The sequence below is a fragment of the Peromyscus eremicus genome, chromosome 6 (assembly GCF_949786415.1).
Source record: "Peromyscus eremicus chromosome 6, PerEre_H2_v1, whole genome shotgun sequence".
Taxonomy (NCBI): Eukaryota; Metazoa; Chordata; class Mammalia; order Rodentia; family Cricetidae; genus Peromyscus; species Peromyscus eremicus.
The window spans coordinates 66,906,190-66,919,537 of record NC_081421.1 but is presented as its reverse complement, the minus strand read 5'-3'; the positions used below and the strand labels follow the sequence as shown (position 1 = coordinate 66,919,537).

Here is a 13,348-nt window from a genome sequence, read left to right as displayed (position 1 = left end):
ACTCATGGTTATAGTGAACCTCCTTAGGTTCGAGTTTTCCTTCAACCACTTACTATGGGACTGGATTTGTTCACAAATATTGCTTAATTTGGTTTTGTCGTAGAACATCTTAATTTTTCTATCTCTGGTTATAGAAAGTTTTGCTGACTATAGTAGTCTGAGTCTGCATGAAGGTCTCTTAGAGTCTGCTGCACATCTGTATAGGCTCTTTTGGCTTTTAAATTATCTTCAAACCCTGAGATTATATGCCCCACAATAGTTTTGCAGTTTCCAATGAGGTTCCAGAGAAAAGACCTGAGACACCAGGATTTTCAGAGCATATCAGAGAAAAAAGAGTGTGGTGTCCAGTGAACTCTAGAAATGGTACAACCTGAGTTTCAGGTCCCCAAAGGTCTCTGTGATCAGTTTCTGCCTAATGCTTTAGATGAATCTGATACCTGCATCTGGTCTCTCACCTCTGCATGAGGAATCTGATTGACACATTCTGTTTGGACACATAGGAGAGTTGGCCATGGCCAGCTGCTTCAGTGTCCAGAATAAATGTGAGTTGTCACCATATTCCATGTTGGAATTACCACTCAGGCTGCAAAATCCATCACATACACAGCACTACCTGCCAAAACAGAAACAAGGGCCTAATCCATCAACATCCATACTGATAGGGAAACTATAAATATTCTACCCCTACTGTTTGGCCTCTATAACTGTTCTTATTAACAGAATTATGCCAATTCAGAATATAGAATCTGTGCTTGAGAGATCACCCCAGAAAGCGAAAGAACCCAAATCAGCCTGAAAGCTGTATTTCATTGTGTGTGGTGATTAATGCCTGCATCTCATAATACCATCGAGATTGGCTTAGGAGGATTGCTTATGTACAGGAAGGTCATTGTAAACAACGATTACAGCATATACTTCTATTAGCTGGGAATATTTTGTTGGTTTGTTGTTGTTGTTTGTTATTTGGGTGAGTTTTTTCGAGAAGGTTTTCAAAAATGTCAACCTCACAATGTAATTGAAAATGACCTGATTTTAAGAAATAAATAAACTGTTATGGAAAAAAATTAAGTGAAATAAAATTAAATTTAAAAAAAACTTCAAGTCTTTGACAAAGAAATTGAAGAAGATATCAGAAAATGGAAAGTTCTCCGATGCTCATGAATTAGTAATATTAACATCTAAAAATGGCCGTTCTACAAAAAGCCATCTACAGATTCAAAGCAATCTGCTTCAAAATTTCAACACAATTCTTTCCATATCTTTAAAGAACATTCTCAGCATCATATGGAAATACAGAAAGCATTGGAAAGCTAAAACATTCCAAAACAATAAAAGAACTGCTGTAAGCATCACCATTCCTGATTCCAAATTATACCTCAAAGGTATAATAAAAGTAATTAAAGAGTGTGGAGACCTCCAGGCCCTGACTGCTGCTGAGGGCTATGTCTGTGTCAATGGCCCCAGTGCATTCAGGGTCTTTGCCCAAACTTGACTCTTTGGACAGCTGAGCAACAGTAAGGAAACTGACAGGTAATCTTCAGTTTCTTCATCGACCAGACATGCATACCCTCAAACCCTATTTCTGTTAGTCATTGCCTCCTGAAGAGAAAGTTCAATCAAGGTCCTATGTCATCAAAATTCCTCTGGACCTAACCAACTGTTGGAAAACACTTATCCTTGCATTTTTGGGATTATGAAAACCCCACATCTCCTATCTTCCTGGCAATCCTCTCAAAGCTGGGATTAGAGAGAAAACCTATTATGGCAGAAAATAAAGCTTCTTTAATTTGACTCAAAATATTTGGGTTGGTGTTCTTTCCTTCAGTTGGAATATCACTACCCATCTTGGCCCCTTTCCTGGAGTTGTGATATGTTTCTTCATTCTTGGTGTGTCTGTACCTTTTGTCATCTGCCTGGATTAGGCTGTTACAGTTTCCCATCCTCTTTTAATCATTGGAAAATGAGGCACCATGAGGAGCTATAAAGGATTTCTTACCTGACAGCCATAATCTTTCTTACCTCCATTGTGGAGAAAGAATCCAATTGGCCGATGTTTATCTTGATCAATCGCCCCACCTGACATTGTTATTTCCTTCTCAGCCTGTTGGATTAAGGATATCAGAAGCTCAAAGTGGTTTGGGAGAAATCTGAGCTTCTGGTTCAATGATCTGTTTGTTGTGGCTCCAAACAGGAGCACTGCTCACACCACCTATCACAGTGGAATCAAAACTTCCAGGCCAGAAGAAATTCAGGTCATGGAAACAGGAAGAAATTTTTTCTCAAGAGGTTGCCAGGGGTGATAGTGAGTGGTACTATTCCCTTTTCTACCACCTGGTGCCTGGTCCCATGGATCTGGGCTATGGAGAAACCTGCCTCCTGACTAATCTTACACCAACCCTCCAGGTGGCTGCCACTTCATTGGCTCTGTAACTTTCTCTTCAAAAGTTCATAACAGCTGCTCCAGTAAGTCTGTGAATCTGGAACAACCAGTGGAATGCATGATTGTGGGCCAGAGTTGTACCTCTCTCTGAGAATTTAGTATCCTGGTCACATGCTATACTGTGTGGAATACCATGATAGTTGAGAAGGTATTCTGTTAGACGCTGCGTGGTAGGTTTGGTAAAATCATTACAGGCAGGAAATGCAAATATATAACTAGAATAAGTATCTCCTCCATGATGGACATAGTGTTGTCCATTCCACAGAGGAAGTAGTCCAATGTATTCATCCTTCATGACCTTGTTCACTGGTAAGACTGGGGAACAGTGACATATCTGGGGCTCTGTGTTGGTCTCTGTTGTTGGCAGATCTGGCATTCAGCCGCAGCTGTAACCAGGTCACTCTTGATGAGTGGATATCCATGTTGTCATTCCATGCATAATCCATATCTCAGCTACCTCAGCTAATTTGAACATGGGCCCATTGGGTAATAATGAGGATGGCTAGTTAAGGAGTCTGACTGTCCACATAGTGGGTCATCTTATCTACTTGATTAATGACCTCCTCCTCTGATAAAGGTATCTTTCATCTGCATTTAAAGGGACAGGGGTTTTCACATTCTTTGCTGATTTGCAGATCTGTCCAAATACGTCTTCCCCAAATGTCTTTCCAATTTTTCTTTCTTTCCTTTTTCCTTTTTATTTTTTCTTCTCTGATACACTCCCATCTGAACACAGTCTCCCCTCCCTCCACTCCACAGAGATGTACTATTCCTCAATTTCCCTACACAAAACCAAAGGTCTTTGGAGGATATCAACTGAACACAACAAAACAAAATGTAATAATAGTAGGCACAAACCTTCATATCAAGACTAGAAAACCAACCCAGAAGGAAGAAAAGGTTCCCAAGATCAGACAAACAGGTCAGCACTCACCACACTCCCCCTGTTAGGACTCCCACAATCCCATGAGCTAAACAACCACAGCATGTACACAAAGGACTAAGTACAGACCCATGCATGTTCTGTAATTGCCTCTACAGTCTGATTCCCTATGAACCCTGTTTAGTTGACTCTGTGAGTTCTGTTCCCCTTGTGTCTTTGATGCTTCCTACAATCTGCCTTCCCCTCTTCCTTGAGGTTCACTGAGTTCTGCTTAATGTTTGGCTGTGGATCTCAGTATCTGCTCCCAACAGCTGTTGGAGAAATCCCAGCTGATATCCATTGTACTAAGCACCAATATCTGAGTGTAACAGAATTTCATTAGGTATTGTCTCATTGATTTTGTGTGTGTGTGTGTGTGTGTGTGTGTGTGTGTGTGTGTGTATGCAACAGTGAAGCACTGCACAAACTTCCACAGATGAGCACAGCAGGATAAACTAAAATGGTCATCTTCAAACAGAAACACCAGTGGAATCCATAAGCTGACTCACTAAGCCTAGAGGACTGGGAAATACCTTCAGTGATTCAATCAACTCAGCAGTTCCTTGCCTACCTCTCCTGAAATCTGGCTCTAATGCTGCTCATCCCTCAATCAAGAATAAATCAATCAATTGGTTTTGATCTCTGAATTTTTGGTTCCTCATTTAGGAGCCTTTGGCAGGTGGCTAACTAGTAGCCTCTGTGACTTTTCTGTATGTGTTTAGGGCCAGGGTGGCAGAAAACCCCTTCCCTCAAATATGTCATTTGTAATGAAGGTAGACAATTCCTGCAAGAACCCTCATTTGTAAGAAAAGTGCTCCACCTGTAAGTCCTGAGCTTCCATGAGCATGCTTCTGTAGAGTGGGAGCAATTCTCTCAATGCGGAACTGACTCCTGCCTGGGTCTCAATTACAAGATTTTTTAATATAGTTTCTCACTCCAGGAATGGAACAAGTGTAGCTTGTTGACTGAACTTTCTCACCAGAAGCCAATGTTATCGATCTTCAATTCGGTTTTTATGCTAAAACCAAGCTTTTTTTTTTTTATTACTATAGCTCTATAACAGAGAATGAAGTCCGGGATGGTGATGCCTCCCGAAACTGCTTTACTGTAAAGGATTATTTTAGATATCCTAAGTTTTCTTTTTTTTTCATATGAAGTTGAGTATTGTTCTTTTCCATATGAAATTGAGTATCTGTTCTTTTCCATATGAAGTTGAGTATTGCTCTCTCTGTGTTTCTGTCTCTGTGTCTGGGGGGCGGGTGTTTGCATGTTTTTTTATGTGTTATTGCTAGTTTCATATATATATATATATGTATATAATTTTATAACTCACTTAATTTCACATATCAGCCATGCATTCCCTCATCCTTTGTTCTCCAAGCCCCCAGTCTCCCCCCCAATCCACACCCATTCCCACCTCCTCCAAGGCAAGGTTTCTCCTGCAGAGTCAGCTCAGCCTGGTAGACTCATCCAAGGCAGTGCAGTCCCTTCATTCCTACACCAAGGCTGAGCAAAGTGGTCCAGCATAGGCCCCAGGTTCCAAAAAGAGAGTTCTAAACAGAAGAAGCTCAAATGGCTTAAAGACATTTAAGGAATTGCACAACATCCTTAATCATCACGAAAATGCAAATTAAAACAACTCTGAGATACAATCTGACACCCCTCAGAATGACAAAGATCAAAAAAACTGAAGACAGCGTATGTTGGAGAAAATGTGGAGCAAGGGGAACACTCCTACACTGTTGGTAGGAATGCAAACTTGGACACCCACTTTGGAAATCAACATGGCATTTTCTTAGAAAATTGGGAATCAACCTCCCTCAAGACCCAGCTATACCACTCTTGGGCATGTACCCAAGGAATGCTCAATCATACCACAGGAACACATGCTCACCTATGTTCATAGCAGCATTATTTATAATAGCCATGACCTGGAAACAACCTAGATGCCCTTCAACTGAAGAATGGATAAAGAAAATGTGGTACATATACACAATGGAGTACTACTCAGCAGAGAAAAACAATGACATCATGAGGTTTGCAGGCAAATCAATGGAATTAGAAAATATCATGCTGAGTGAGGTAACCCAGATTCAGAAAGACAAACATGGTATGTACTCAGTCATAAGTGAATACTAGATGTAAAACAAAGGATAACCAGACTGCAGCTCACAATTCCCGGGAGGCTAGTAAACAGGACCCTAAGAAAGACACAAGGATTGCCCAACAACAACAGAGAAATGGTTGAGAGATCCATGAGCAAACTGGGGGTTGACGTGTGTGTGTGTGTGTGTGTGTGTGTGTGTGTGTGTGTGTGTGTGTGATTTCTGCACACACTTCCAAAGCTGAGCAGCGCTGGATGGACTAAAATGGCATTCTTCAAACAAAAACACCACTGGAATCCACAAGCTGATTTTAAATTTTTTATTCATTTGATATTTTACTTGGTAGGTACAGCCTACAGAGATGGATGTGCCCATGGAGACAAGAGGAGGACTGAACAAGGGTCCTATGCAAGAATAACAATTGCTTTAGCCAACTGAGTTATGTCTCCAGTCTCACACACTGAGTTTGGAGAAAAATACCTTAATTCTCTTCCCTTCTCTTGTAACCAAGTATTCACTTTATTTTCTTCTTTCTGAGTCCTTCACAATATTTTCTGCTCAGTCCAATACAGACAAGTTGCTCCAAAGAAACACTGTTGTAATGTGCTTAGGACCAGCAACTAAAATGTATTCCAGTTCTCAACTCATTGGAGAGAAAAATCAAACCATTACAGTAACAGGGTAGTGTATACAACATAGCTCAGCGCTTCCCCTCCCTGAACCTGATAATCACCTCATTTTTAGCTGTATTAAAGCCTGAGCCACCATGCTGACTTTTCCTAGTTTCACTGGAAATGCTCCACCAATCCCATAGTCTAGCCAGGTGTCATTGGTAACAACACTGGCTGCTGCTTCAGGGAGACAATTGAAGGTCACAGTTGACCATGTCCTAGGATCGCTTCAAGCGTTTGTAAAGGGGCTCCAGGAAAGGGAGATGACCAGAAGCCAGATAACGTTGTGCTTCAGCCACTAGATGGGGATATGAGCCCACCATTGCCTTCCAGCCTGAGGTCTCAGAGACCTCAGAAGCATGAGCTGTAATGAAATCCAGTGCCTGGGTTTTCAGCTGCCCTGAGTTGTGAAGGTCAGCCAGGAAGACAGTGTGGGCAGCATTCTCCACAGAGAGGTCCCTGAAGAGGGCATCCTCACACATGACCTTCAAACGTTCCAGGCCATACCTGTCAGCAGCTGCCAGCAGAGTATCTGCCATGCTGTCCAGGTCTGGTGCTGTTCCTGTGTAAATGAAGTCCATCATTGACTTGAAGACTTGTGGCTCCAGGTCGGTGATCTCAACGCGATTCTTTCTGCTCTCCTCCATGTCATGTTGAAATATGGCTCTGAAAACTGGAGAGCGAGCTGCTAAGATGGCCTTGTGAGCCTGAAATTCCTGGCCAGATACCACCAGGCAGCAATCTGTGAATCTCGAATTATCCCACAGCTCTCCTAGCTCATCTGCCAATGTGCATCTTGGAACTTGAATCCCTGGCTTCCTTTTCTGGTCAGAGATGCTGAAGGAGTCTTTGACCATGCTCACCATGCACAGGAGGGTGAGCTGATCATGTGGGAGAAGACGAGGTGCATGGGACAGGAGGAAATCTCGAAGAATGTACTTTTTGAATCCGTAACTAAGGCCTGGCACAAACCTAAATGCTGTTTGGCTCCTCCTGGTTTGCTTTTTCTCTCCTTTGTCACTTATGATCCAGAACTGGAACTTTGCCCAAACATGACTCTTTAGACAGCTGAGCAAAACTAGATTAACTGACAGGTAATCTGCACTTACTTCATCGAGTCCGTTCGGGTTTACTGTCAAACACCATTTGTCATTGGCCTCTATTGAAAAAGTTGGGCTTCTAAGGCTTCCTAGCCTTTCCTCCACAATAGAATGGAAGTTGCTGATGGTCCACAGGTAGGAGAAATTCTGAAGGCTGATTTGAGTGTGGTCCCATCTTTGGACGGTCCCATCTCCTGCCATTTCTCCTGGTTAAACTCGATCCAAAAATGAAGAACTAGCAATTGTTTTCTCTTCACCTTGTGAAACAATAACAGACATGAATTAGATGTTAAGTTTTTGTTTTTCCTGGATTCTCTGTTAGAATGGGCTTGAAACTTGGATCTCGGATATTTTCTATACAGATTTCAATACTGATTTCAGAGAAGTCAGTGTGTGCTACTAGGAAATCTTACATCACTCCATTTTTTGTCTAGATTGAATCTTAGGTCAATAGGTAAATGATTTTGACAATTAAACACAGCTGTTGAATATTTTGGAAAATGTTATACACTCACATCAAAAATGTTGTGCTAGGTTCTCTAGAGTAACAGAACATATACAAGGAATCTCACTGTGTATGAAGGAAAGGGATTGATGAGAATGACTTAGGGCTCCATCTCTGCTAATCTCCCATTGGCTAGCTGTGAAGGAAAAGTACAATATTCCAGTACTTACTCAGTCTAGGAGGTTGGATGTGTCCACTGATCTTCAGTGTATACTAGAGTTCTAAATATTCTTTAATGCCAGGGAAGGGATGGACTTGCTGCAAGGTGAGAGCAAGCAGGCAAATAGCAAGAGCTTCATGCTTCCATATCCTTTTATATGCTTCCAATAGAGGGTGTGGCCCAATTTAGGGTGTGTCTTCCAGCTCAAAGATCTGGATTAAAGGTGTGTGTCTTCAGGCCTTGAGATCCGGATTAAATATTTGTGTCTTTTTACCTCCAAAGTCTGTACTTGAATTGGATCTTAACTACTTCAATTGAATGAAAACACTTCTCTCTTGTGTGCCCTCCATTTTAGGGTTTTAGTTAATTCCATGTCTTCATAAGTTGGGAACAAGAATAACCACTACAAGTGTATTTTGCTTACTGTGGCTCATCTTAAATAAAATAGGGATGGTGTCCATTACTACACAGCTGTTATTTCCTTTTTTCAGGGTTTTACACTAAATCTTCCTACTAACATGATCCGGGAAGAGGTGTCTTCCTTTCTCAGTCAGGGGTCTCAGTGTTCACAACTTGGAGATCAGGATGGAAGAATTCACACACGGTGGGCAAGAGGCAGAACCAGGCAGGTACCTCTGAATGTGGCAGTCATTTTAATCCAGACTCATATTCCCCAGAATAACTCTACCAACTTACATTGGTGGTCTTGCCCCTCCCCAAACCCTCGGCAATACTCTTCCAGATCCACTTAAGAATGTGCTATGAGAAGATTCTAAATGATTCTCAGTTCTATCCTGCTGACTGCCAAGATTCAGCTTCTCAATATCTCATAATTTTCATCCTTCACTGGTGAGTTCTATCTACTTTAAACTTTGAACTTGCATGCTTACACTGCTAGTCCTTAAAAGTGAGACAGTATTCAGGTTTCCAAAAGGTGCAGAGTATATTCAATAGTTACCAAAAGGGCTTTTGAGACAGTTCCCCTTTGTATGTGATCAATAAAATGCTCACCATATCTATCATCTTTCTTCAGTTAATCATGTCTGTAGGGACTCACTAAACCTAGAGGACATGACAATACCTTCAGTGATTCAATCCACTCACCAATTCCCAGGTTACTTCTCCTGAAATTCTGTCTCTAATGCTGCTCATCCCTCAATCCAGGATAAATCAATCAACTGGTTTTGATTGATTATATCTGAAAGTTTGGTTCCTCATTTAAGAATCTTTGGTAGGTGGCTAACTAGTAGACTCAGTGACTCTTCTTTATGTATTTAGGATCAGGGGAGCAGGTACTTCAGAGTAGGAGCATTCTCTCATCAGGGAACAGACTCCTGTCAGGGGCTCAATATAGAACTGTTCATATAGTCTCACATTCCAGGAATTGGACAGGTGGATCTTTTATTTCAGGTCGGTGGTTCTCTGGAGGACCTGGCCCAGAAAAAAGGATTCAAGTCCCCAGCAGGAGAAGGTACAAGTCTTATGCAGCAGGGGCGTTCACACAACCGAGAAAGACAACGGTCAATACAGCAAAACAAAACTGACATAGAAACAAAACACATAGAAAGTTTTGGAGACAAACACACACACACACACACACACACACACACACACACACACACACAGAGAGAGAGAGAGAGAGAGAGAGAGAGAGAGAGAGAGAGAGAGACAGAGACAGAGACAGAGACAGAGACAGAGAGACAGAGACAGACAGAGAGAGAGACAGAGACAGAGAGACAGAGACAGAGACAGAGACAGAAGAGAAGAGACTTCTTTAACTTGGATTTAAGCCAATAGAAAGTCTTTATTCACCAGCTGGCAGCCACATGACATATTCTGGATTCTGGTGCAGCAAACAGCCATTCTTAGAGTGAGCTTTTTAGCACAAAACCCATATTCTGGGTTCACAAACTTCAGTTAACAAGAACAATTAGCCAGAAGGGGCACTACAGAAGCCAAAATGTTACTGTATTTCAAGCAAGGTTTGAACATTTAGAGGTATTCCTAGAGCTGTGCACTTAGATGGATTAAGCCTTCCTTTTCGTTGTTGCAGGGGATTGCTGTTTTTTTTTTTCCAGAAATGCTGGGTTTTACACCATGTATAGTACTTCTGTCATGGAGACAGCTGTACTTAGGTGTGAGGCCCCGGTAATGTCTGGGCCCTGTTACACAGGTGGGTCTGTGCACCATGAGCATATGGTGCCCTCAGAGGTCAGAAGAGGCTGTTGGATCCCCTGAATAAGTGTAAACTGGCGTAACCAACTGTGGTCAGCTACCCTATGAATGCAGTAAATAGGATGCCAGTCTTCTGGAAAGGTATCCATCCCATCCCAGTTACTTTCTTAAAGAGGACAGAATAGCAGTGAAATACTAGTTTATTCTCTGAAGCTTTGGCATCTGAAATGTTTTTGCAGGAATTCAAGAGGTAATCATGATTTCATTTCTACATCTTTCTTTCATTTTTGATAGCTTTCCAGTCTACATGTCTGGCTCTCTTAAAAGTTACTGTATGGACCAAGGTAGCCTCAGACTGGCAGAGTTGAGTCAGTCTCTGCCTTCAGACTACACTGATCAATGCCATAGACTATCACATCATGCCTGGTTCATGATTTCTATTTAATCACAGTAACCACAGTGTTAGTCTTAAACAAATGATATTGAAAGGTTGCTTTTAACATTAATTTAATGAATATCATGTCTTTTTATTCATCTCAATATTAATTAATTTGACTCAAATATTGAATAGATATGGGGAGAGTGCACAGCCTTGTATTGTTCCTGATTTTAGTGGAATCGCATTGAGTTTCTCTCCATTTAATCTGATGTTGGCCTTTGGCTTGCTGTAGATGGCTTTTGGTATGGTAAGGTATGTTCCTTGCATTCCTGATCTCTCCAGGACCTTTATCATGAAGAGGTGTTGGATTTTGTCAAAGGCTTTTTCTGCATCTAATGAGATGATCATGTGGGATTTATTCTCTCAGATTGATTATATGATGGATTACATTGACAGACTTTTGTACCTTGCATCTCTCAGATGAAGCCTACAAAATCATGATGGATGATTTTTTTATGTGTTCTTGGATTCAGTTTGCTAGTATTTTATTGAGTATTTTTTGCATCAATGTTCATGAGTGAGATTGGTCTGTATTTCTCTTTCTTTGTGGCATCTTTGTGTGTTTTGGATATCAGGGTAACTGTAGCCTCACTGAAAGAGTTTGACAATGTTCCTTCTGTTTTTATTATGTGGAACAATTTGAGGAATATTGATATTAGATCTTCTTTGACATTCTGGTAGAATTCTGCACTGAAACCATCTGACACATAGCTTCTTTTGGTTGGGAGAATTTAATGACCGCTTCTGTTTCCTTGGGGGTTATAGGTATTTAAATTGCTTACCTTGTCTTGATTCAATTTGGGTATATTGTACCTATCCAGAAAATGCCCATTTATTTTAGTTTTTCCAATTTAGTGGAGTACAGGTTTTTGATGTATGACCTGATGATTCTCTGGATTTTCTTGTTGTCTGTTTTTAATGTCTCTCTTTTATTTCTGGGTTTGTTAATTTGGATACTCTCTCTCTGTGTCTTTCAGTTAGTTTGGATAAGGGCTTGTCTATCTTGTTTTTCTCAACGAACCAACACTTTGTTTCATTGATTCTTTTTACTGTTCTCTTTGTTTATTTGATTTCAGCCCTCAATTTGATTATTTCTTGGCATCTACTCTTTCTGGTTGAGTTTGCTCCTTTTCCTTCTAGAGATTTCAGGTGTGGTGTTAAGTGTCTTGTGTCAACTTCTTTATGTAGACATTTAGATCTATGAACTTTCCTCTTAGTACTGCTTTTTTGGTGTCCCCTAACTTTGGGTATATTGTATATTCATTTTCTATGAATTCTAAGCAGTCTTTAATTTCATTTTTGTTTCCTCCTTGACCTAGTGGTGATTCAGTTTAGCATTATTCAGTTTTCACAATTTTGTAGGCTTTTGGTAATTTGTGTTGTTGTTGAATTCTAAGTTTAAGCCATGGTGGTTCAATAAAATACAGAATATTATTCCATTTTTTTTATATCTATTGAGATTTGCTTTGTGATCGAGTATGTGGTCAGTTTTAGAGAAGGTTCCTTGGGGTGCTGAGGAGAAGATATAATCTCTTCTGTTTGGGTGGAATGTTCAGTAGATGTCTATTGAGTCCTTTTAAGTCATAATATGTGTTAGCTCCCATATTTCTCTGTTAAGTTTCTGTCTGGTCAACCTGTCCTTTGGTGAGAGTGGGGAGTTGAAGTCTCCCACTATCAGTGCATAGGGTTTGATGTGTGATTTAAGCTTTAGTAATGATTCTTTTCCATATGTGTGTTCCCTTGTATTTAGGGCATAAATGTTCAGAATTGAAACTTCATCTTGATGGATTTTTCCTGTGATGAATATGTCCATTTGTCTAGTGTTCTTCAGATTCCTGAGCCTTCATTCTCCTGAAAGTCAAAATCAAAAACCCTTCCCCAAACCTAACTTTGGGGAGATTACCTTTTGGTAAGTTATATCTGATTAAATGAAAAGGAGTTTGTTAGTGGTATAAGTTAGTTTAAATTGGATGGTCATGCTGGTTAATGAACTATCACCTCTTCTAATTAAGAGGTTGTCTTATTCCAATTGAACTTTTATCAATTTTGATGGTATCCACAGCTTTTCTTCTCCTGTAGAAACAAAAGCAAAACCTCATCCCCAATGTAACACATATCCTGGTTTCCATTCTGAGGTCTGCATATTCTTAAAGTATACAGGCTCATTTAATTTTCTGGTTTTTTTTTCTACTATCCAATGTCTCTCCACAGCTGTTGTTCCTTTCTCTTTTGCACCGTGAAAGTTCAAAGTTAATAGACCATTACACAGTCTATTTTTGGGTGAGATTGTTACCCCTTTTTGCTTATTTAGCATATCCTTTTGAGTTTGATTTGATCTTTCCATGGTTCCTTAGCCTGTAGGATTATGTGGTATACCTGTACTATGCTTTATATTGTAATAAGCAAAAAAAATTTTGTTTTTACCAGAGACGTATGTTGGAAAATTGGCAGTTTTAATTTGTGCAGGTATGCTCATAATGGCCATAACTTCCAGCAAATTCATGATTACCAAATCATCTTTTTCAGAACTCAGAGCAGTTGCCCACTGAAATCCTGAATAAGTATCAATGTTATGGTGTACATATTTCAATATTTAAAATTAGGCATAGTGAAACACATCCATCTGCCAGATTTCATTCCTCTGAGTACCCTTTTGGGTTACATTCTACTGGTAGCCGAGTCTGACTGTAAAAAGAACAAGTAGTACATATCCTTACAATTTCCTTGACTTGTTGCCAGGTTCAGGAGCTATTTGTAATCTCCAACAAGGCAAAATTTTCTTTACTTCTTCCAAAATTCTTTCTATCTGCATTTGAATCAGCTAGTGAAAT

At 40.3% G+C, this 13,348-nt stretch overlaps 1 protein-coding gene across 1 annotated transcript; it reads right to left on the bottom strand.

The window, feature by feature from the left end:
- Positions 1–6,356: 6,356 nt before the first annotated feature.
- On the bottom strand, positions 6,357–7,439 carry LOC131912563 (speckle-type POZ protein-like). The gene has a single exon (XM_059264868.1). The coding sequence runs from the start codon at positions 7,437–7,439 to the stop codon at positions 6,357–6,359; it is 1,083 nt and encodes a 360-aa protein (XP_059120851.1).
- Between the last annotated feature and the right edge of the window lie 5,909 nt (positions 7,440–13,348).